This window comes from Lipophrys pholis (assembly GCF_963383615.2).
Source record: "Lipophrys pholis genome assembly, chromosome: 10".
Taxonomy (NCBI): Eukaryota; Metazoa; Chordata; class Actinopteri; order Blenniiformes; family Blenniidae; genus Lipophrys; species Lipophrys pholis.
Genome location: NC_137640.1, coordinates 28,154,750 through 28,179,347, shown reverse-complemented (window position 1 = coordinate 28,179,347; position 24,598 = coordinate 28,154,750). Strand labels below are relative to the sequence as shown.

The window sequence follows — 24,598 nt, the reverse complement described above, 5'->3', positions numbered from 1 at the left end:
AATAGATCTGTGTGTCATCGGCATAACAATGGAAGTTAATAGAGTGTTTTTTAATAATATGGGGCGGCATAGCTTTGTTGGTAGAGCAGTCGTCTCCCAATCGAAAGGTTGCAGGTTTGATTCCCATCTCTGCCTGCCTACGTGCCGAAGTGTCCTTGGGCAAGACACTGAACCCCTAACTGCCCCCATTGGTGTGACAGTGCCTTGCATGGCTGCAGCCTCCAAGGGTGTGTGAATGTGTGGGTGAATGTGATGACCTATGTAAAGTGCTTTGGGGCTGCTGTCAGCAAAAAGGCCCCATATAAGTGAATCCGTTTATTCTATAATATTCCCTACAGGAAGCATGTGAAAAGTATAGGACCTAAGACTGAACCCTGTGGAGCTCCAAATCCACAACCTTATGAGATGCTACATTTTTCTTCAAATTCTACTTTCTGATTCCAGCAGGTGACAAACTCTGTGAAGGGGTGATGAGAAGAAACATGGTGTTTAGTTTGGACAACCTTTTGATGGTCCCTCAGCTGTGAAGTTGTTCTGGTAGGATTTTAGCATCACTTAAAAGAAAGGCACAATATTACAATGATTTCAAATTCTTTATTTATCTTTTCTGCGAAGCATCCGACAGATGATTCTTCACCGTTTCAGTGGTTTCAGATAACCCCCTCCTTCCTCTTGTTTTTATGTACATTTATTCAAACCAAACCTTGTAGGAGACCATGTTGGAGTTGGAGTAGGCGTGTAACATCCGGTCCACTGGGCTGTAGTTCAGGGCCTGAATGTTTGGAGCCATCTTGTTCATGAAGATCCCCACATTGAACCGCTCCTTCCCCGTCACAGTGTCAAGTGCATAAAAGATCTCCTCTACATCTTTGCTCACAAATCGGGTTCCATAAAGAACTCCGCAGGCCATGAAGGTGTTGGTGAGTGCCTGCTTGTAGACGGCAGTGTGCCAGGTTTGGCCGAGTCTCGGCGGCTCACCCTCCTCCACCTTGGAAAGCACCAGGTTTCCGAAGTCCTGGTTGGTGGTGTAAGTCACCCAGACGCCGGACTCATCGGTGGCCAGGTCCAGGTCGGTGTACGGGTAGCATTCATCCAGATTGCAGAAGTTCCCCTTTGAGTTATATCTGGTAAAAAAAACAAAAACAAACACAAGAGTTTCATCCATCTTCTTCACGGCTTTACCGAATATATGGTCGTCAGGTGCTGGATCTAATCCCGGCTGAGTGTGGAGGAAAGAACTGAATTGTGATGCAGGATTAAAAATGGAATTGGAATAATAGAAATCATGTAAATTCCCCGACTGTTAAACACTACTCCACTGTGCAGGACAGGAAGCTGAACTGGAGGAGTCAGAGATAGAGATGTGGAGGTTTTCACTGGGATTGAGCAGAATGAACAGGATCAAGACATTAAAGGGACAGCTGGAGGGAAATGGAGAGAGAGACTCCATCATGTATGTGGATACATTTGACAAAGGAGGGAAACATGGAGGCAATTTCTGTGAGAAAGGAAGAAACGTGAGACGAACAGTATTAGGAAAAAGATAATAATGATAATAATAATAATAATAATAATAATAATAATAATAATGCATTGGTTTTATATAGCTGCTTTTATGGACACTCAAAGACGCTTTTCATTGCATTATTCATTCACTGTGGCAACCTCTTACTGGAAGATACCTCAAAGATGGAAAAATCAAGGCAGGAGCAGGATTAGTTCTTCAAAGATACACCATCCATGAAGGAAGAAGCTCCTGTCCACCAGCTCACCTGGTGCCTTTGGGTAGTTCGAAGCTGGAAACAGTGTTTGTGGTGAGGTTGAACCGACACACGTCAAGCTGGTTGTAGCAGTTGTAGTACAAAGCTCCTCTGTATAGAACATTATTGGGACCCTGGATGGTGTTGGTTGTCGGGTTGGAGGAGTGGATTATAATGTTACCTGGAACGAAAAGGGAGTTTTAGGTACCATTGAAGGAGTCATCACTAGTAAATCGCAGTTTGTGCTTGTTAAGACATGTATATTGGTGTTGGATCTCAGTTGAAATCTGAAGTCTTTGTTCAAACCAGAATCGCCCACAAGGGGGCGCACCACAAAATGGGAGATTTTGATTGTCATCAACACAGGAGGTTAATATCATAAAACCAACTCTGTTCAGTTTAGCAGTTAGGCACTAACTGCACTGGAATAAATGTTAAACCCCATGTGATTGAAAAACGAGCCTGGATTTTTTTCTACAAGTAAATTTTAAGAATTTATTTAAATACAAGTTCCAGGAGACTGGATACTTGAGAATACAAGGGGATGACTCCTTCAAGGGACATGAAGCAGAATTGAAGCCACACTACTGTTGTTCATTGGGTGGCAGGGTTGATTCATTTGAGCAGTGGGTTCTTCGCCTGGTTTTACCAGTCTTTTCTGAGCTCGTGGTCCAGACTGGGAGGGAAGATGTATAATGACCTCAGGGCTTCAACCTGCATCACGAGATCGATGCTTCAAGATGAGTTTGGTCATCAGAAAAAAAGCATATCGCTCTCTCAGCGACCTGGTTAAATGGTAATCCTGGGACCCCCTTGGTGGTTTATACAAAGCACCTGAAAACACTTGCTCCTGAAACTCAACCACATCAACCTGAAAACAGCAGTTGGAAAATCTCACAAAGCTGAATTTCATTGTGAAGGTATTCATTGTGTTTCGTACCTGGGACGCTCTTGCCGACGATGAGTGCGCTCAGGCTGGAGTAGAGGCGGACGTAGTTGGAGTATCTGTTGCTGACGGTCATCATTACCAGCCAGTACCAGTTCTCCTTCCCCGGCTCTGGTTCTGGATCTCGACCCCAGGCTCCGTACAAATACGAGCCTGGATACTCTCCTCCTGTGAAGACCTGCGGCCCTGTGACGTTCACAAGCTGCCCATGGGGACACGTTCCTGAGGAGAAAGATAAACATCAGGTCACCAGTTCAGGAAAAGATAGAATGGTTTCTTTAACTCAGTGCAATTCAAGAGAAACTCAACTTAACATTCTTTAAAAATAGTAGTAAGTACTTGGTTGCAGAGAGCCACAGGGGTCTCTGACGGTGGGTGTCAGTTTGCAGGATTTCATCCGTATGATATGAATGGCTGTTGTAAACATGGTGCTGGCTCACCCTGGGGGGGCTGGGTGGGGGGCACGGTGGCATTCAAGCTCTTCCTGCAATTGTCCAGGTCCTTCTTCAGCAGCTGGGTGGCCAGCCGTCCCTTCACCAACTCCATGGTGTCGAACGTCTCCATCTCCCCCATCTCCGCTTGGAGTTCCGTCAGCTGAAGCGGAACAGTTTGATAAACGTTAACAACGGGAGTATTCTAGTGGACAGACGAGCAAGTTGGATTGTTATTAAGGTGACTGTCAAGTATAAAACTACCAAAGTCCCTGGAGAACATGGACTGGGACTCCTGACCCTCTGGAGGAAACATTGTTCTTATTGTCCACCTACTGAGCATGTGCAGAAGAACTTATTTACTATGGCTGTGGTGCAAATGCACAGTAGCAACGTTGCATTTTCCCATAGAAATGAAGTTGGAGTGTTTTCAAAAAGTTGTGTTATCAGTTACTTCAAAGACCCTTGTCATGTAAACAGACTCCAAAATCGCAACAAGGAAGGTTTGTGTGCGTGCAGAGGTTTCTACCTGCTGGGTGACATCCGCGGTGAGGTGCTGGTCTCCCTTCATGGTGCGGTTCAGTTTGTCCATCATCTGCTGGATCTCCACCATCTCGTTCTCCACAACGTACAGGCTGAGCACGCCGTACAGCTCACCGTCATCCTCCTTCTCCAAGACGGAAATGTCTCTGTGCAGCAGTGCGATGCGCCTATCCAAACCCAGCACCAGGCTCTCCAGCTCCAGAGTCTGCGGACAGCAGAGACCACAGGTGAAACGGGACCTGAATCACTGAAGCTCTCCAGAAGCAGGTCTGAGGAGCGTCTGTGGCACCAGGCTGAGGAGGATTCATAGGGAGTAGACGAGGATTTATGCCATTAGAGTGAAGGATAGAGTTTAAACTACACATTGTCACCAAGAACCACCGGAAGCTTCTCCATGATGTTCTCATGAAAACCAAGAGTATCTTCAGACAGAGACACACATTTATTTAAGGTTATTAATGAAAAATAAAATCTGGATTATTCATTTGGTAATCCTCTTTGCAGAGAGCACCTGTTTCAGAACTAAATCCCCAGATGAATATTCTGATTTGTTTCTTTGGTTACGTACAAACAAACTTTTTCACCGCAGCTGAAATGAAATAAAAACCATTTTAACAATATTTGAAACACACATCTGGGTTGAAGTCGGGGGCGGATCCCCACACAAGGGCGTGGATACTCACAGGACAAAGCCCATGGAAGCTCCGCCCCTCATTGAGAAGGTCCATGGAGAATAAATAAATATTGGTTGTTTTTTCAGAGATCAAACCACCAACCTGTGTGCTGCTGTGGCTCTGTTGGTAGAGCGGTCGTCTCGCAGTTGGAAGATTGCAAGTTCACTTCCACATGTTGAAGAGTCCTTGAGCAAGACACTGAACCCCAAACTGCTCCAGTTAGATGGATTGAGTGCTTTGCATAGCAGCTGAATGATGTGTGACAGCATGGATGAATATGATTAACAGTGTGAAGCACTTCGGGGACCGTTTAAGTGGTAGGAAAGTGAAACCTGTTTACTACTGTGCTGTTTCTCTTCCTGTTTCGCAGCCTGAAGACACAGTGTCATGGAAAGGGCTCTTCAACGTATGGAGAGAGACGGGGGATCGAACCACCAACTTTTTGACTGGGAGATGACCCACTAAATTAAACTGAGCCGTACATAAGCAGTAAAAGAAGAACTCAATAATCACATGCTGTATGAACAATTATAGGGTCATGAATTTAGAATAACCCACTCGGGAATATTGTGGATTATATAAATGTAATCTCACTAAAGTATATGATCAAAATAAAAAGAATATAGATAAATGGATTAACTTGGTGATTTCACAAGCAGGGCAATTAACATTGTTAGAATGAATATCCTTCCCAAATTCTTTTTCCTGTTCCAATTAATCTCCATTCTTATTAATAAAGCATTCTTTAATAAATTAGATTCTGTAGTATCACATTTCATCCGTAATTTAAAAAAAACCCAACCTCGAATCAAAAAGACTTTTCTGCAAATACCAACATGTCAGGGGGGTATGGGATTGCCTTGTTTCCATTTATATTATTGGTCATTTAAAATTCTCTCCATGTCGTTTTGGTTGTCCACTCAGAGCTGACTGGATAATGATGGGAAATTTAAGTTGCTATCCTTCTTCATTAGAATCTCCGATTTACTCAGCTCTTTCTATCCTTAAACAACATTTTAAGAGTCCTGCAGTCTCACTCAATTAAAATCTGGGTCCAGATAAGGAGACATTTCGGATGGAAAAATGCTTCCATACTTACCCCACGAATAAATAATCAAGCATTCACACCATCATTTTCAAACATCTGTCTGATCCGATCAAAAAAGTATTAATCGCTAAAAATCACAATCTGCTGCCACAACTGGACGATGTCACTACATTAGACAATTTAAAAAATCCTTGGCAGGAGAATTTGTGTGTGAGAATCACAGACAGTCAATGGGAAAAAGCTCTAGGAAATGTTCACTCTTGTTCACGCTTGCATTCAGCATGGCAAGTTTTACATGGGCTACTTTTTTCAAAGTTGAGATTGCTAAAGATGTTTCCTTCTGTAAATTTCTCCGGCGATAGATGTTAACAGCAACCGGCTTCATTAGCACATGTGTTTTGGAACAGTCCTCAGGTTAATCATTGGAATAAAATCTTCCAAAATATATATAAAAGAAACAAACTCTTCAGCCAGATCCATTTCTGGCTTAATTTGTAGTGAAGCCGTTTGCTGTGGAACTATCAGACACCCAGAGCAACTTGTTGCAGGTGGGGAGTTTGACTGGGGCGGTACACCTGTCAAACGGTAATGCTGGTGTCCTAAGGCGAGCTCAGGGAGGACAGGAAGCTCCCATAGAGCAGGATGGCAAAAGCTCGCTTGATCTTGATTTTCAGTATGAATACAGACGGTGAAAGCGGGGCCTCACGATCCCTCTGACTTTTTGAGTTTTACGCAGGAGGTGTCAGAAATGTTACCACAGGAATAACTGGCTGGTGGCGGCCAAGTGTTCATGGTGACGTCGCTTTTTAATCCTTCGATTTCGGCTCTTCCTTTCATTGTGAAGCAGAATTCACCAAGCGTTGGATTGTCCACCCTCTAATAAGGAGCGTGGGCTAGTTTAGACCGTCGTGAGACACTGCTGATGAGGTGTTGTTGCAATAGTAACAGTAATCCATGCCAATGTTGACACGAGGGCTAATTTTGTTGAAGTAGAAAAACAAATGGCACGCCGACACACACACACACACACACACACACACACACACACACACACACACACACACACACACACACACACACACACACACACACACACACACACACACACACACACACACACACACACACACACAACTTCAATACGAGATAAAAATATATAATGAATAAATATATGTAAAAACCAAATAGATAAATTAAGTTTATATTAAAGAGGAAACTGGACTATTTTCATTTGAATTGGCAGCCTTTTTATAGACTTTTTTATTACAACAAATGTATAATTTTGGAGAATGTAAAAAAAAAATAAACACTTGTATTGGGTAAACAATATCCTGTTTTTTCATGTTTCTGTTGTTGTTGTTGTTGTTAGTTTTGTTTGTTAACTATAATATTAACCTGATTTTCATTGAATTTGTCATCTTTATTGAAAAATGTTAATAAAGACATTTTGGGGGGGGGCAGAATCCAGGCCAGACACGAGAAGCTGGAGGTTACCTTTTTCGGGGTGACGTTCCTGTTGCAGTCCGAAACGTTTCTCTCGACCATGCTGAGTTTAGCGTGAGGAAAGGCCTTTTCTTCACTCTGCAGTTCACACCAACACTCTTGAGATGAAGGAGCCTGAGATGTAAATACATTCACACATGAAAAGAGGTGGAGGATCTTCAATGAAACTCTGAGGATGTGTTTGTTCCTTACCTGAAGGCTGAGGGCGAACGCAGCACACAGTACGAGGACGACCTGCAGCTTCATGGTGGATTATGGATGAATGAAACTCCTCTGGTCTCGACACCCGGTCACATTCATCCACACTCACACTGACTTCTCCATATGAGAGTGCTTTGGGTGTAATTTCGATCACGTTGCTTTGTGGTTTTCATTGCAACATATAACTTCTCCACTGTATGCAGATGAAGACAGAGAGGGATTTCTGACTGCTTGAAATAATTTCCCATTGAAAAAAAAGAATCATGTTTGGAATAATATGTCATTACATAAATTATCTTTGAGTTTATGTTTGAGCCATGAACGCTTCACAGCTGCAGCGGAAATGAAAAAGTAAAAAAAAAAAAAAAAAAAGATAAAAAGGAAAAGGAGGTGAAGAGACAAAAAACAAAAGACATCTTTACAAACATTCAAACAGCAACAAAAAGAAACAAACTACAAAGACACAGACACACAAACAGCAACAAAAAGAAACAAACTGATCAAAATGATACACACATCCAAACAGCTACAAAGAGACACAAAGACACAACACATGTTGAAAAAGAGACAATGCTTGCAACTACAAACGGAAGTAACTCAACTACAAAGTGACTAACATTCAAACAGCTTCAAGAAAAGTGACGGCAGAATATAGAAACCCACCAAAGAGAGATTCGACATATCCAAATACATAAAATGACAAATGCAAAAAAACAACATACAAGAAGACATAAAGCCTCTAGTTGTAGAGGAAAAAGAGGCAATTAAATGCAAAAGTCACGCTCAACAGCTGCAAAGATGCAAACATTTATTTCCAAAAACAGCTTAAAGAGGCACAAAGTGACTCCAAGACGCGAAATGTAATTCAGACGCAAACATCCAAGTGACTGCGATTCGATCTGAAAAAAAAAAGTTCAGTATTGAACACAAAATAACTACTAAGATACCAATGAGCTCAGTTACAAAAATACTCAGTAACGGAAATTGGAAAGAACACGAAGACACAAAAATAAGAAACAGAAGTTGTTTTTTTTCTATTGAAATAAATCAATGTTCAGATGATAAGATGTGATAACGAAAAAATGTTTCATCTGAGTTCATCTGACGGCTGAAGGATTTTAGAGTTTTCTGGGAAAGGGAAGTTGACTGACCGTCAGTGGTTCCTTTACGGACACCTGAAGCTGTGACAGGACAGTGAAAGAGTTCTCGAGGACGGAGGACAGTGACTCACATGTGGCTATGGACATTTTCTTAGTCACATACAGATAACAGGAACAGAAAGTGTTCAGTCTGCACATAAAGCTTAAAAAAAAAAAAGTCCTGGTGTTTCATATCCTGCTCATATTTTAGATTGATTATTTTTATCATTCCTATGTTTCTATGTAAAAATACACAATCGTCAGTACAACGTGTTAGCATTTTGGCTAGTTCAAAGTTTGTTTACCCATTGCTTTTTTTACCTTATGTTAAAAGTAATGCATTTCTTCAGTGGTACAAGGGAACTGTTTATTTGATGGCCCATAAATAGAACACAAACAATCCAGGTGGATTTTACACCTGTGGTTGGTTGAATAATTATTCAGATATCTCTGTGTGAATTATGCATGCCAACTGAGTTAAAACAATGTATTAAACTCTTAAATGTTTGTTAAAATTGGAATGCAGCGTTGGGCTATCCTAACTGTGTCCACTGTAAATCACACAAGACCAAAAAAAAAAGGGATGATGCCAATAGCTTCACGCCCTAGGAGGCCTCACATAAATTACACAAGATCCAAAAAAAAAAGGGATGATGCCAATAGCTTCACGCCCTAAGAGGCCTCACATAAATCACCCAAGATCCAAAAGGAGATGCTACCTTCGTTGCCTAGTAACGAAGGCACTAGTAGGGTCTAAAAAAAATGACATGATCATATTTACTCAAACGATGATTTGACGAGCAAAAAAGGGGTCGCACCTTATGAGGGAAGGTGGACCTTAGTCACTGCATATAAGGAGGGAGTCTGAACGACTCAGTGTGTTTTCCGATCGGACCTAGCAGGTTCCAGAATAATCATACTTACTGCTACTAATGACTGTACCTTGAGTCGTTCTTACATTTTTATATTGAGGGGTATCTTGGGATAGCCTACTATCACTGTGACATGGAATGACCCCATAACAACTAGGAATTTATGAGTTATCACCTTGTTTATTTTGTAAAAACATGATTTTTGTTTTGTTTTTATTTTTTTATTTTTAACCGAAATAAAGCATTCATTCATTCATTCATTCATTCAAATCAGGTGAAATTATGTTGGTTTTGGTCATACTCCAATATTGACCTGTATTTTATTTTGAAATAGTACATCAGAATTCCCCGACATTGACTGAGTGGTATCCTGGGATAGCCTACTACCACTATGATATGCAAGGAATTTAGCAGTTATTCCACCTTGAAATCAGGTTAAATAATGTTGTTTTGGGTCCTATTTCCATTTTTAAAGTTGTTTTATTTTGCAACAACACATCAGAATTCCCTCATATTAACTCAGTGGTATCCTGGGATGGTCTACTATCACTGGGACATGGAATGACCTCATAACAAGTCGGAATGTTTCAGTTATTCCACCTTGAAATCAGAGAGAGTGTTTGGTTATGTTCAAATTCTCAGATTTATTTTCAAATGCAAGATCATAATATAAAATGTAAGTTTGACTTAATATCATAATGAAAAGAATATTTGAATTACACCCATACGTTATTTGAATTGACCTTGAATAAGTAGAAGCTCCTTTAGAAGAGCTCTCAAGCATTCATGGCGATGTGATTAGAGCTTTTTGAAATCAGTTAGCTGACATAGTGTGCTGCATACAAGATCACTGACAACAACCAAAAGCCACCTTGTGAGCTCACTTGACTTCATTTTTAAAACTGCAGGCTGGCTTGACCAAAGTCTTTTCCTGCTGAATTAGTCAAAAAGGATTATTACATATCACATTATATATTGCTGATTTTTTTTTTTGCCTGCCAAAAAGTGATTATGTCACCTACCTTGTGTCTGCAGCATTCTTTGGCATCAAAATGACCTGCCATCATTCATGGGGGACTTATTTAGTAGATTCTCGGCCCCTAAACAGTCTTTTCCAGGTGAAATATTCCTAAAGGTCTATTACAACTAAATGAATCCTGATAAAAGTCGCTGGAACCGAACGACAGTGACAGCCAGGCAGTTGGCAGAGAATCACTTTTTATCACTGACGCATATCACGAGATGACCAGTACATGACACTGAATTACCACCAATGGACCTTTTTTAGGGTATTTCAATCCATTAATTGTTTGTTTTTACAATCTTTTAGGGTATTTTATTATTATTATTATTATTATTATTATTATTATTATTATTATTATTATTATTATTATTATTATTATTCAACCTAAACAACAATTGAGTCCAATTTGTCATTGTATTTTTCTATATCAAATATAAATAACAACAAACCAGGAGTTAAAAATCTACATTTTAAAATGCTGTGTCATTGCACTGCAGACCTACTGCTCACTGAAATGGTTTGGGTGAAAAAATATCCGACATGTGTTTTTAACACCTTTTAAATCCCCTGATTGTGTTAATCTCTATGCCTGATTAATTATGTGTAGTTTGGCATGTAATTATGTGTCAGTCCATTTTGTTGAGGGTCTACTTTGGTCAATCAAGAGAGCCTATTTTTTAAGTAGAAAATTAAATTATAAACTCCATGTATATCATTTAAGTTTATTCCATGTAAAAACGAAATTCCCACAATAAAATATTCAAATGCAAAAAAAAATTTCTACATTTCTTAACTAGATTTCATGTGAGCTGTGGGTAAATAAATAAATATATCAATAATCAATCAATCAATAAACAAATAAAACGTGACAAAAAAATGTTTCCATATATGCAAATATATTTGTTTCAATGCTAAGAAAAAAAAAAGGTCACGTAACGCTGGTGGCTTAATAAAATCCCATGATGTAAGACATCTTTTTTAAATTTCTTGAAGAATAAAATTGCGTCCCTGCTTCCTCTGAATTATTTTCATGACGTGTCATTCATATCTGACTTGCAATACACATTCTTTATACTTTTGATTTCAGGAAAGAAGAGCAACCACCCACTGTCCCCAGATGATGTCTCCAGTGTGTTCCAGTAGGTGCCGTCTCCCCAAAAGCAAAAAGATGAGCAGCAGCTGAAGAAGTTTCATGTGTGGCAGAGTTTGGTGAAAAAATAAAAAAATAGAGAAGGGATATGGAGACGAAAGCTGATGCTGCAGGTGCGCTGGTTGAACTGTCGGCAGCCTGTAGCATCGATCAGGATCCAGCAGAGCCGCTGCCCATAAACGACTACACTCGAGGGTAGAAAGCGGATGCTGCTTGTGTTGCTTATCAGCGTGTACTTCATAGAGTTTCCTGGCTGTAGCTTCATGCTTGAAATGCAACAGTCATGGTGTACACTCCTGGGAACAACACAATGACCCAAAATGTAACAACGACCTGAATTGTTTTAAAATACAATGTAATAAAACCCGGAATGTAATAACTGGTCGATAATGTAACAAATCGCTGAGCCTAAAACTTAAAAACTTTAAATATTACATTATGGGGCAGGCAAAATATTTTTCTCTTAATATTGTAATAATTTCATTACATCATAAAGTGATCTATGATTGATTTATAGATTGGACTGGAAGTTGACCTGCTTCAATTTGAATAACACTGAAAGAATGAGAAAAGTTTGGACTATTAGTTGTTGTTGTTGTTTTTTTTAACGTATATCTATATACAGTCTATGGTATTTTTGTAGGATTGCTGTTGCCCAAGTCATTTACAATCATCTGTTCTCTATAATCTGTAATATTTTTCTCCAATCATCATTGCAAAATAATGTATAAGCATTAAATCGATCACATTTAAATTCTTGTTAAATATTTGAAAGGTTTAACTGTATAAACATTCAATGCAGATAGATAATAAAATCTACACAACGTGATAATCTTTATGTAAGACAACCTATATTTAGTTTTATTATGATCACTGTTTTATAACTTGAAAAAATTATGTATTTTCAAAATTTTATTATGTGTTTCCTACTAATGAAACTTGGCATGATTGAGATTGAGCTTTTTCCTGGGATTATCCTCTGCTGAAGTTCAGTCACCCATCCTGCCACAAAGTATTTATAAGCATCCAGGCTTTTGTAAGCCTTCCTGTCCTGGCCAGTATATGGTGAGGGATTAAACACCACATCGCTGTAGATACTGTGATACTCAATCTGGTGGACTGTGGCCAGATCACACTCCACAACATCAGTAATTATACCTGGAGAGTACAGATATGGTTCATTTATCCCCAACTGTGTCAGTTCATCCACATATCTCTGCTTACTTTCTCCGTCCAGATGAATCCCAGCTGTGGACAGCGCCACTGTGTGGCTTAATAACATATTTACCACACTTAAAAATTCATTGATCACTCCTGCTAACTGCTCTTTTATGATCGTGTTTAATCGTGTTTGTCGCTGGACGTCCACAGCAATGAAAATAAGAGCTGATGGGCTCCGATAAGAGTTGAACCCACATGTGGTTTGGTCTCAACTGGCTTGCAAAGGATGTTGTGTTGCATCAGAAGAACCTATTACTGGATATCACATTGATTTATGACGTCTCTTAGTCATGTGGGTGCAAAACCTCGACATTTAGGGTCTGAGCACTTGAAGCTCGTAGGCCTAAACATGCTCAAACACACATCCCTGTACATACTCTAATGTGCCTCAAACTTTACATGCTGGATAAGGGTCCTGCCTCGATGCAAAGAACAACTTTTCTACATCTGCATAAAACAGGTTTTAATGACAAAAACTCTTCTGCATCAGTCAAAAGGCATGGCATGGCAACCCTCTGCATTTTGATGCTTCAATGAGCATCTGACTAACCTCTACCTGCTGCAGTCTGCCTCCAGTCCAGCCCTGATGGCTTCTATATAACTAAATGAATGGGATAGGTATGTTCTTGGAAGCACAAGGGCCCGTCCAGTGCTGCTTGCAGCTTTAATTGTTAAATGCAACTATATGTCCTTTTTCTGCTGTTTGTTTGTTTTTACTTTATTTTACATCCTTGTTTTAACATTTTTTTCTTTTCTTTTTTTCCCTTTCCTCTCTAACAAATTTCCCGGGGGTTTTCTTTTCTTTTCTTTTTTTAACCTGATCATGTTTATTTGTATGTATATGTAATGTTTGTAAAATGTTGGGTCAATGAATGATTGATACAGTAACACTGTTTGCAGGTATGGGAATTTTGTTGGAGCAAAACATAGGAGGAATATAGTATTTACTAGAAATTGACCGAGAATTAATAAAGTATTTCTGATTCTAATTCAATATTTTTTAAGCATTTTATTTATTTATTTTTTAAATTTCCTACAAAAAATCTTTGGGAAAAAAACAAAAACAAAGTCCCCCCTGTGTGGGTCCGCCCCTGGCGTTTTGTGGCACTCTCCAGCCTCCATAGCTCCACAGGTTGTGACTGTACATTCCTCCGGCCTCACCTTGATAATCCTCCGGGCGGAGCCCTAGTGGAGGAGCCCCGCACCGCAGCCCGCAGCCCAGTTTCCTGTTGAGTTTCCCTGTTCGAGGGACAGGAACTCCCTGCTTGACTTTTCTCTCCCCCGCCCATGATAATAACGCAGAGCAAGGAAAAGATTCCTCTGGACGGCGGCCGGAGGGAGGAAACATACGTATACACACCCGGAGCGAGTCGTCCAAACTACCCGGGATCCACGCGCCGGCGACGGGCTCCCTGAACAAGTCTTCCCCGCTCACCAGGCACCACTCCGGGTGAGTGGTTGACCGAAAAGTTGGCTTCAGAGTCAATTTCCAGCTCCGTCCGTCGCGGCTGAAGGGTGTACCGGCAGAAAACTGCCGTGCGGTGTGTTTCTTTTCCCCGTTATCGTGTGATTAAATGGGTTAACTCGTCCGGTCCGAGGCGAACTTTCCTGCGGGGGAAAAATGAGCTCGGAGAGCGGCGGAGCGGCTTGAGGCAGCAAAGCCGTTTTCCTGGCTCGCAGGCCCGGGCGGAGACTAATCTCAGGCCTCTGCTCGGAAGCAGGAATATAAACGACCCTCACATCTGAGTTAACGTGTTGGAGACTCGTCTTCACAAGAAATACCAACTTTTATTAAGCACAGTTTCTCCATTATTCCCTGTTTGGGCGGTTTTTAAACTCCTGCAGCAGAGAGGAGTGTGTTTCAAGTCCCTTGGAAAAAGTTCAATCTGTCACCGAGTGTCGAATATGAGACAGTTTACCATAGTTTTCCCTTAATTTAAGTCGTTTTACACAGTGTATGGAAGTCGTTTAGGAGCTACTGTACCAGGCGGTGTACGTGTTGTGTTTAGGTGGCTGGGCTGTACTCGTGGTGCGTTCAGGGTCCACTCACTCTTCCAGCTTTTGCACCGGAACGTGCGTTTTGCACACAAAAAAGAAAAGCTTCATCATGTATGAACTGTTTTAACAAACATTCAGAAACAACACATGAGCCAGGAGATTTTGCCTCTTTGTGGTCTTACTTTTCTCACAGTTCTTCTTCTTCTTTTTTTTTTTTTTTTTTAAATTTGCAGAGGCGTGCCCCTCAGGTGTGGAAGATAAATCAATGATAACAAAAGAATATGTTAAACAGTCATTACGAATGACTTGGTCATTTAGCTCTATGTTTATACAGTTGTTGTGGTTTTTACAGTAGCTGCCTGCATGTCTCTTCTTGGCGTTGCGTTCTGTAGTTAATTGTAGTAATCCAGTAATCTCAAGTGGTGCCTCAGATCTATTTTCTATTTTTACTTGGATTAATTTATCACCAAAAAGTAATTGGCCAATGTCTAAAATCTAAGGTCAATGCATAATGTGTAAAACATTATAAGTAATATTAGATCTAAAACATTCTCATTCCAGTTTGACACAAATATCCGCTCTCTGGTTGTAGGTCCGCTGTTTAGAAAACTCTCTGACGAATTTGCAGCAACACAACATAGAGAGGAGAAAGTGTATGAAACAAAAAGTAAAAGAAAAGAAATCGTATACATCTGGTAGTTTTGTGCCCCTCCTGCATAGTGAGCACTCATTACTGACGCATCACTGACTCATTTCAATAATATTTGATGAAATACTTATTGAATTATTTGTTGTGTCTTTGAATGCAGTTGGTGTAACTTGAAGTAATTTCTGCTCTGTGTTTAGTCAGTTTTGCTTTAAAGGAAGGAAGGGGGGGGGGGGGGGGGTGAAAGTGGGTTATGAGGCATAAAGATACCATAAGTAAAACCACATCTGTCAGTGTTTTGGTGAAAGCGGTGGTGTTTTGCTCCTCTGTGGTTCCGTTTCTGTTTCAAGGATCCCAATCACAGATACGTGCCCCAAAAGCGCTTTACAGCCTCCGTGATGGAGGTATTACAGTACAGAGGCCAAGCCACTGAAATGTATTGGATTACTGTTCCCAATTATCACTTTGGTCTCACGATTTAATCAACTTCTCAGAGCTCACAGGTGCATGAAAACACAAAGGAGGTCCAACTGAGGACTTTGACAGACATTCTGAGCAGAACCTACTCAGCTGGTGTGAGTGATGTTTGGATTCCACCTTGAGCTTCTATTTTTTTTTTTTTTTTTTTAAGAAAATATTGCACGTTTTATTTCTGGTCTTGAAGTTGATTTAAAAACGGAATTACTGATGTAAAGTGTGGGTATACCCTGAAAATCCCGCTGCTCATGTGGTAGCTGTGGTCTGACACTTTGCACTCAAAGCTTTATAACGATAAATCTTCACACCTTTTGTGTAGAAAAACACCTTCTACTTCCTTCATACCGGGATTGTTATTGTACCACGAGCTGAAGAAGTCTCATGAATTTTGCTTGTGTTTATCTCGTTGCCATGATGCAAGATGAATATCTCACAGGCCTTATACTTTTAATTTCAAGCATCTCTCACTTTGAGTGATGGTTGTCAGTGCGGTTTCCTTCCAATCTTCATTTGCAGGAAGTTATATGAGAGTGTTATGTGCTTGTCTTGTATTTTTTTTAAATTTGTGTTTCTAGTGAAAAGCACTTTCACTATAACTGTTCAACCTTTACACATATGAAACACCCCCCCCTCCATTTCTTATCACTTCCATACATGCGTATCCTGCTGTGCTTCGAGGGTCAGTTTAATTGACAGTGGTTTGGAGATAACTGTATTATAATTCTGCTGCCAGTCGAGAGTACGGTTAAATATGAATTTATATATCAAGACCTTTTGAATAAGTATAGAAGCAGCAACACACTTTGGACCAGCTTTCCTATCTGGCGTGTACAGCTTTTCCTTGATTCTCCTCTATTTGAATATTGGATCATAGTAGCTGCATTCAGAATCTGCTGTGTCTGTGTGAGCTGGACTGGCTCCGCCCACACATGTCCATCTTGGGAAGAGGAGGAAGTACTTCCTCTCGTGGTGCCATGTGCCAGAGCAGAGCTGCCTAATTGTGGGAGGAGTCAAAGGGAGGAGCCTAACTTGATTGGGCTTGGCTAACCCCCCCCGATGACACTATATAGGGTTTGATTTCTGATTGGCTGGTTGGAGCAACACACTTTATAAAAACTGAAATAAGCCAGGGACAGAGAGGACAGACTTTCTTTACTTCTGGAACGTCATTCCAGGCATAGGGACGATTATTACTGTTGGAAAACCTTTAGAAAGTGAATTTAGCATAATATGAGACCTTTAATATGTTCACATTTTTTGTCGGCAACAAATTCTGAATGTTTCCAGCTCTTTTCCACTTCTTTGTGTACTCTTAGGCCCGTTTCCACGGCAACATTTCAACCAGTTTTGTGTTTCGTTTGAGAAAAGTTTTGCATTTTGAATAAAGTGTCCATTTACACGGAAACAGAAACACTGAAATCAATGTAGTTTTCATTTTGGGCCACTAGTGGGTGCTGTTGTTTTTGTAATGAAGCCACACCCACATGCACGCAGACAACAGAGAACAATACGTTATGAACATTAACAGTGGGGGAACACCGACATTCTAGTGGACATACGACAAAGCTGGATTGTTGTTACAGTGACTGTCGACTATAAAACTACCAAGTCCCAGGAGAAGACGGACTGAGAGTCACGACACTCTGGAGGAATCATTGTTGTTTTGGTCCATCGACTGAGCACGTGCAGAAGAACAATTTACTTCAGCGGTGGTGCACATGTGCAGTAGCAGCATTTCCAGCGTCTACAAGACGACTCTGGTTGCATCGTTTTGTGAAAAGTTCCACCTTGGGAGCCGTTTTCAAAAAGTAGCATTTTCAGTGTCTCCGTTGTCGAGTGAACAGACGCCTAAAACACAACAAAGGTTTTATATTTTCTCCTGAAAATGTTGTGTAAACGGGGCCGCAGTCTCTCAATTGTTTTTGTCAACGGTATCATTTCTATTTTTAGTGCCGTCAGTGCTAATCTGTTAATTTTAGGTGACAGTTTTGTGAAGCTCGTTTAATCTTGTTTGATTATTTTGCCTTTACATATTTTGATTATTGATGATGATTTAATTTCTATCCATGTCAGGTTATTTTGTTGCATAACTAACCGTTTTAGCCTTTTGCTATATTTTTGTGTTGTTTCATCGATTTATTCATTATTCAAAGTTGCAATTTAACCATTTAGCTGTTAAATGTCAAAATGAACCGTCAAATGTTCTTTAGCCATCTTGGCTGATCACGATTGAATTGAAGGATTCGTTCACGTTGCAGGGACTTATTTTTGCCGAGATCCATTTTTGAAACTTTTGTTAGAATTTAAATGTAGTTGGTCAGACTCCAGCACGAACAGCCCCCGACCCTGAAGTGACCCATGAACACAGAAAACGTGACGTTACAAACACAACACACACAAACAATCATGTTGCCACGTTTGCATCAGTTTTGAAGTTGTTCCAATGATATTGTGACAATAAATGAAACGGACGGATCCAGAGGTGAGCAGTGTAGTGTCTGTGAGCCGAACACGTCTCGCCTCCCCCTGAGCAGAATGGTGACGCCTGGCAGTCCCAGTAATTTTTCTCCTTTCAGACCTACGTCCTATTTTTAGCACAAGCAGCCGACATTGTTTTGAGTTTGTCTTGAAAGTGTGTTGTGTCTTCCCCTCTACGGACAAAGCTTTAATCGTATTGCTTCATCTCACCATACTGTTGCATTGTGGGTACCCTGAGCCTGACTCTGTCTCGCTCTCCAGTGTTTCCCACTTGGGCCTGGATTAAGCTCCTTACTGTGTACTTACAGAGATAGCCCTGTAAACACATGGTGTGCCACTTCAGCAGTTGGTGTAACAGCCTCCTGTAACCTTGCAGGTCGAATTAACTTGTCTAATTTGTCCTTTTCTGTTTTAAGATGAGACCGCTGACACGGCAGCCTCAACAGGAACTGTGCTCAGATGAACAAACCACAGAGGTTCCTTTTTTTTTTTTTGATTAAAAAAAAGTGGACATGTTTGTTTTTTTCCTTCCCCAGTTAGAGTTAACCAACAGACTGGGAATTAGTTGCAATTTCTCTTTGGCCTGATTGAAATAGGAATATTTTCTATATTTTGTCCTGATGAGGCAGTTTTTAAACAATGCTTAACTTTTATTGACTCCTTTCTGGTTTTTAAGCTGGACTATTCAGCAGGAGGCTGTGCTGTTGACGTCAACAGTTCACGTTCGGTCCGCCGTGGTTCATACTTCTCTCTTTTGTTGGGGTTTGATGGCTGGTCTCCAGTCTGCTGCAGCTTTGTGAAGGTTCGCACTTCAGTTTTAGAAACACGAAGATGATGTTTGACAAGCTCCTGTTTCAAAAACGTTGCTCTAAACATATATTGAAAAAATGTAAATCCTATTTCAACATGAAATGTTACAAATATATATTTTGCGACCAGTCACACGTGTGTTTAGGCTTCGCAGAGTTGAATAGTGGGGTTGGAATCACCACTCCAAACGAGGAGCGTGAAGCCGGCGAGTCTTTATTCAGCTGTGTGAACACAAGAATTAAAATCTTACATGACAAAGATGCCACAGAAGAGAGCTCAGAGAAAAACGAATCAGATGTCACTATTTAGGCCTGCCTGCATGTGGAAAAAGCTGCTGAATCCTGGAGTCTTAATTGAAACATAATATGTTTTTGTTTCTCCTCTCATGATAAGAGAAGTTTCTGAACCAGGACATCCCAGCTGCTTTATTATCTTTCAAGGCCGGAGTCCCTTCTTCATGTCTCTTTTGTGTCTCATTAACCTTCTTAGGCGCCGTTTACACGACAACGTTTCGCGTGACGACACCTAATCCGTTAAAAAGGAGTGTTTTACACTGCAGCAGTAGACACACTGACAACGATGTAGTTAGTACGCTGGGCCACAGGAGGGCGCTGTCCCTTGTTTTTGTAGTGAAACCACATAAACATGTGTGCAGAGAACAATATGCTACAAACGTGAACAAAATGGTGAGAACCTAAAATTCGTATGTACTGACATCAGAATATTGTCCATGTTCATACGCACCAGGAACATCATGCAATTAATCAATTTTAAATTGCACAAGATCCCACATCCAGCTTTACCGGGGGCTAGAAAAGATGTCGTTTTTGTGCCTCGCCAGTAATATTTATCTCAAAGTGGTGTGCGTAAAGCATCACGTGGTGAGGTTACATAATGGTTACATGGTTACACATGTAGCCGTAAGGATAATTTCACTCCAACAGGGGATTCTTGTCTAATATGACCCTTTTAAGTTCATGTGCAGCACTAAAATAAATGTGTTATACATAATATACAACTTTTCAACACTTTCACATGGGTCTCGTTGGTCAAAAACATTGTATTCAAAGTGTTTTGTCCCCAAAATAAGTTTTTTTTTATTTTTTTTTTATTTCTATGATCCGCGGGTGTTTGTCGCTCGGTGACCCCCTGCGACCCTGGTCCGGTAAACGCAGCGACCGCCAGGCCTTTGTGCCGGTGCTGCTCGGTACAGTGGATTGTCTGACTCACTGTGGATCCTGATTGCAGTGGGACTTTTGATTGTTTGGTGCCGGTGATATCTGACGGTCAGCAGTCGGCAACAAAGTGAGAATGCAAACCGAAGCATACCGCTCGCCGCCACTTACCGACGCATCTACAATCTATTTGGATTTGGATGTCAGAAGTTGTGTTGACGTTTTTTAATTTGCTTGTTCTGAGGGGAAACTCGTGGTTAATGCACAAAACCTCCATTGTGCCAAATGGTGATATATGCTGATGTTGCTGCAAAACCGTGAAAAGTGTCGAGACCCACAAATGAAAACTGCTTTGTGCCGTTGCAGAGGTTTTCTTTAAGGACATGGAGGTTTTTCTGTTTGCATTCTGCTGTTCCTTCACACAAAGAGGAAATCGATCCCACGGTTTAAACTGCTGTGGAGAAACTGCTCAGAGACGAAGCTGCTCAGTTTGCTCCGTTTAGTTTCGGGTGAAGATTTGCTCACCTCTGACCATCCTCTGAAATGCTTCTAACTGCCACAGGCGGCATACCAGACCCCCGGGTCTGCTCCTCTGAAGCCATCAAACAGGAAGACGTGAGCTCGCCCGGTGTCCTCAGCCTTTATGTTCTTGGAGCTTTTCTGGGCGGACTCCTTCACTAATGTCTGATGAGTGAGTCTTTCACCAACAAACAAATGCAAGACGCCTTTAATGTGAAAGGAACAAGCAGTTCCAAAGTCTGCTCTGTTTTCTTTTGTCTTGTTGTTGTTGTGCACTCTGACATGTTCTCCCTCCCGACCACTCGTCCCATAATGACGCTCAGCCATTTTACAAATCAGTGGATTTCACGATTAACATGCTATCTACACCATTTCTGATGAATTTTTTGTTATAATGCACTTTCCCATTTCATTTCAATTACTAATACACTCGTCCTTTTCTGAAATCTGCTCCCTCATAGTGGCTTTCCTTTTTGAAAATGTGTCTGGAATGGAGTAGGAGTAAGCAAAAGATTATTAAACGATTTGTTTCAACAGTGTCAAACCACCCCACAACGTATTGCCAAAAAGACATTATATAGAATTAATATTGTTTGAAAAAATATATAGACTATTGTGAATGATGAATTCATGTTGTGTGCATGCGGACATGTGGGTGGAGTTGCTCTTTATTTGTGGCTGTGACTCGACAGTGGCTGCTTCCTCATGCTCCACTGTGAAGCTGCAGTTTGAATTTCAAATCGAAACGTCTTCACATCTACTGGGTGGACTGCAGAGACATTTGGTGCGCACAGCTCCCGCAGCTGCCTTGGTTTTACTCAACAATAAGAGCTTCCCCATCAGCCTCGGCTGAACTGCTTTCGCTCTGCACTGCTGAGGCAGTGGCTTCACCTAAACATCTGGGTAAACAAATACAGAGTGCGGGGCAGCTTGACCTTTCCAGCAGAGTTTTATATGAGGCCTTGGTTATTTTGTACTAAACCTAATGTACACTTGCTCTCTTCCAGCACCATGGCGTCCACGGTGACTTTAGAGGATGCTCTCTCCAATGTTGACCTGCTGGAGGAGCTGCCGCTCCCGGACCAGCAGCCCTGCATCGAGCCGCTTCCCTCCTCCGTCATGTACCAGGTGAGCGCCGCCCAGCACCAGCCTCGTTTGACCAGAGAGTGGGAGGGGCTTCTACCGCTGTTTCACATGCTACCGAGTTCTTCTGAGATCACTTCTGCTTGGAGACACACACACACACACACACACACACACACACACACACACACACACACACACACACACACAACTGATTTATTAGTTCCTGTTACACAGGACTTGTTCGGTGATGGTGTGCACAACTTATTCAATGTTGTTTCCTGTCTGCAAATGCAGCTTTGTCACAGTAGAGGTCAAAGTATAGTAACTATACTAACTTGACAGCCCTCTCTGCCACCCTACCGGTTTTATGATGAATGCAAACCAGAAAAGAACCGTTTCTGGTCAACAACAGTGTGTGGTGATATGGATTATTCAGCATCTGCCAGCAGATACCGTCACCATTACTCACGCTCTCTATATTCAGTTTATATACTTTTCAAGTACTTGCATGTGCAAAAATATCCCCCACACACATAAATAAGGATTTAGGTGCATTTCACCATCTTTAAAGTGAAGCTCTATCCTACCCTACATCATCAGTGGGGTGAGACTAACCTGTCTCACGACGGTCTAATCCCAGCTCACGTTTCCTTAGTGGGTTGCAGGTTGGATTCTCTTCTCCACCTGTCCACATGCCAAAGTGTTCTTGAGTAAGACACTGAACCCCAGATTGCTCTCAATGGAGTGACAGCGCCTTGCCTGGCCGCAGCCTCCATGGGTGTGTGAATGTGACTCACGATGTAAAGCGCTTTGGGTCTGCTCACCCAGTTGAAAAGAACCATATAAGTGAAGTCCACGTTTTTGTCTATTCCTTATGATTCAGTAACCTTCAGTAGTGTCGCGATACACTTGGCAGTGTGATATACGCTAATGCAAACTTGAAACACAAGTGTAATAATTTTGAGGCTCGTGCCCCATAAAGACAATTCGCGGCAATATCCATTTTTCAACAATGAGATCTTTGTTTATTATTAAGGTTTAACAGCCAGCATCAAACATCCAACGGTGTCACATTTTGTGCAATCAAATCAAATCAAATCAAATCAAGCCTGCATGAAAGGAATATGACAAGAAAAGCTTCTCTTTTCGGCCACTTGATGACGGAGTTATTGCTTCTTTTGGGACTCTTCTTTATGGACTTCTCTGATGTTATTTGTCTGAACCCTAAAACATTAAACAATTAAAAACATTAAATCCATTTGTCCAGTAAAAAACATCCACACAGTGGCATTGTGATGATTAACGTAATAAAATCTTGGCGCATTAACACACTGTTCTATTTGAAGTATTTGCCCAATATAAGTGAAGTGAACTCTTGTAAAACACTGAACTGAGCAAAGTAAAATAAACCCTTTGTGACAAAAAAGAGCCTTGGGGGTTATTTTTCTGTCAGTGATATATGTTGGGGTAAATACAGGGATTTGTGCATCTCCAGGGAAAATATTACTGTCAGCTGACAGTAATAATGATAATGTAATTGTTAAATGAGACCGTTTTGCCTCATGCCTGTGTAAACTTTTTGTTTCCTGTCTTCCCACAGCCCAACTTCAACACCAATTTTGAGGACAGAAATGCGTTTGTCACCGGCATCGCCAGATACATCGAGCAGGCCACCGTCCACTCCAACATGGTACAGCACAACAGCAGTCTCTAACCTTTTCACCCTCACAGATTCCCTCTATTCTGCATTACAGTGAAGCAGACCTGGAAAAAAAACAAAAAAACTATCTAAAGTTTAACAGGTCTGCTCTCTCTGTCCTTGTATTGCTTTTATTTGAGACATGCAAATCCAAAAACCATGAGCCCTCCTTGAGCTCTGGGCCTCTTTTCCCCCAAAAAGAACCAGGTTCTAGTTCAGGGCCGGTGCCAGGGCCGGTTCTTAGATGAGCACCGCCAAAGAACCGGTTCTTTTTCCACCGTTAACGGAGCCAAGTGGGAGCCACGTCATTGCGTCACTCCAAAACGTGATATGTCACTGATTTCAACAATTTGGCGCTGACAGCGCTCCTCCAGGTACAAGGAGACGGACTGTATTCATCGGTTTAGTCCGGCTCGCTCCATCTAGTTTGGCCTGAACCTCAGATGCAGACCTAACAGACAGAAAACATTACGTCGCTTCGTATCTCTATTGGTGTTTTTTCACGTCCGTCCTGCTTTAGTCCGGAGCCCTGAAGTGGCCATAGAGGGAAGAAAAATAACGAGGGTATGAGTTTGGGTCTTATTTTTCAACATTACATAGTGAATTTCTGCTCCTTTCAATTTATTTCTGGGTGTGTCTCAATCAAATGCTTCAACATGGGAGAAGAAAGGAGGTGTAGAATGATAGAACGAAGCTCTACAGCCGTTTCTAATGTCAATCTACATAAACACACGCTGATTAAAGTTCTTTCACCGTTAAAAGGCTCATTTTATGCCTATAAAATCCAAGTTTTCATTTACAGTAGTATGTAGTTTGTTTTTTAGTTGCTGATGAACCAAAAGTATTCATTATAAAGAAGTTCTGTGGTTAGAAAATAATATTGGAGTGTCTCGTAGCGGAGCGGAGCAGCCTCACACTGCCTTGCTCAGCGGCTGCAGCTCCTCAGGCGGCGGTCAGAATGTGAAACGACCTGGACGTGACATTAGTTATAATAATGTTACAATATAAAGTGTGGGGGGAAAAAACGACAATGGAAAACTGCTTCTAAATTACACTCACTGGCCACTTTATTAGGTCCACCTGTCCAACTGCTGGTTAACGCAGATTTCTAATCAGCCAATCGCATGGCAGCAACTCAATGCATTTAGGCATGTAGACATGGTCCAGACGATCTGCTGCAGTTCAAACCAGCATCAGA

General features: G+C 41.2%; 2 protein-coding genes across 3 annotated transcripts in view; one reads left to right on the top strand and one right to left on the bottom strand.

Moving 5' to 3' along the window:
• Positions 1-576: 576 nt before the first annotated feature.
• Positions 577-8,291, bottom strand: LOC308116184 (olfactomedin-4-like). Its single transcript, XM_080474214.1, has 8 exons — positions 8,258-8,291; positions 7,098-7,299; positions 6,897-7,019; positions 3,667-3,885; positions 3,147-3,300; positions 2,701-2,928; positions 1,773-1,941; positions 577-1,124 (listed from the first exon to the last, which is right to left on the bottom strand). The coding sequence occupies exons 2-8, from the start codon at positions 7,149-7,151 to the stop codon at positions 689-691; spliced, it is 1,383 nt and encodes a 460-aa protein (XP_080330340.1). The 5' UTR covers positions 7,152-7,299; positions 8,258-8,291; the 3' UTR covers positions 577-688.
• A 5,470-nt stretch (positions 8,292-13,761) lies between these two features.
• The window catches only part of cyfip1 (cytoplasmic FMR1 interacting protein 1), a 35,763-nt gene continuing 24,926 nt past the window's right edge, over positions 13,762-24,598 (top strand). Inside the window, exons 1-3 of one of the 2 annotated variants that reach the window (XM_080473475.1) lie at positions 13,762-13,962; positions 21,623-21,743; positions 23,302-23,391. In XM_080473475.1, coding sequence (XP_080329601.1) covers positions 21,627-21,743; positions 23,302-23,391 — 207 coding nt within the window. In that variant the 5' untranslated portion in view covers positions 13,762-13,962; positions 21,623-21,626. Of the gene's footprint in view, positions 13,963-21,383; positions 21,519-21,622; positions 21,744-23,301; positions 23,392-24,598 lie in introns of those variants that run through there. The other variant, XM_080473474.1, reaches the window with a different exon arrangement.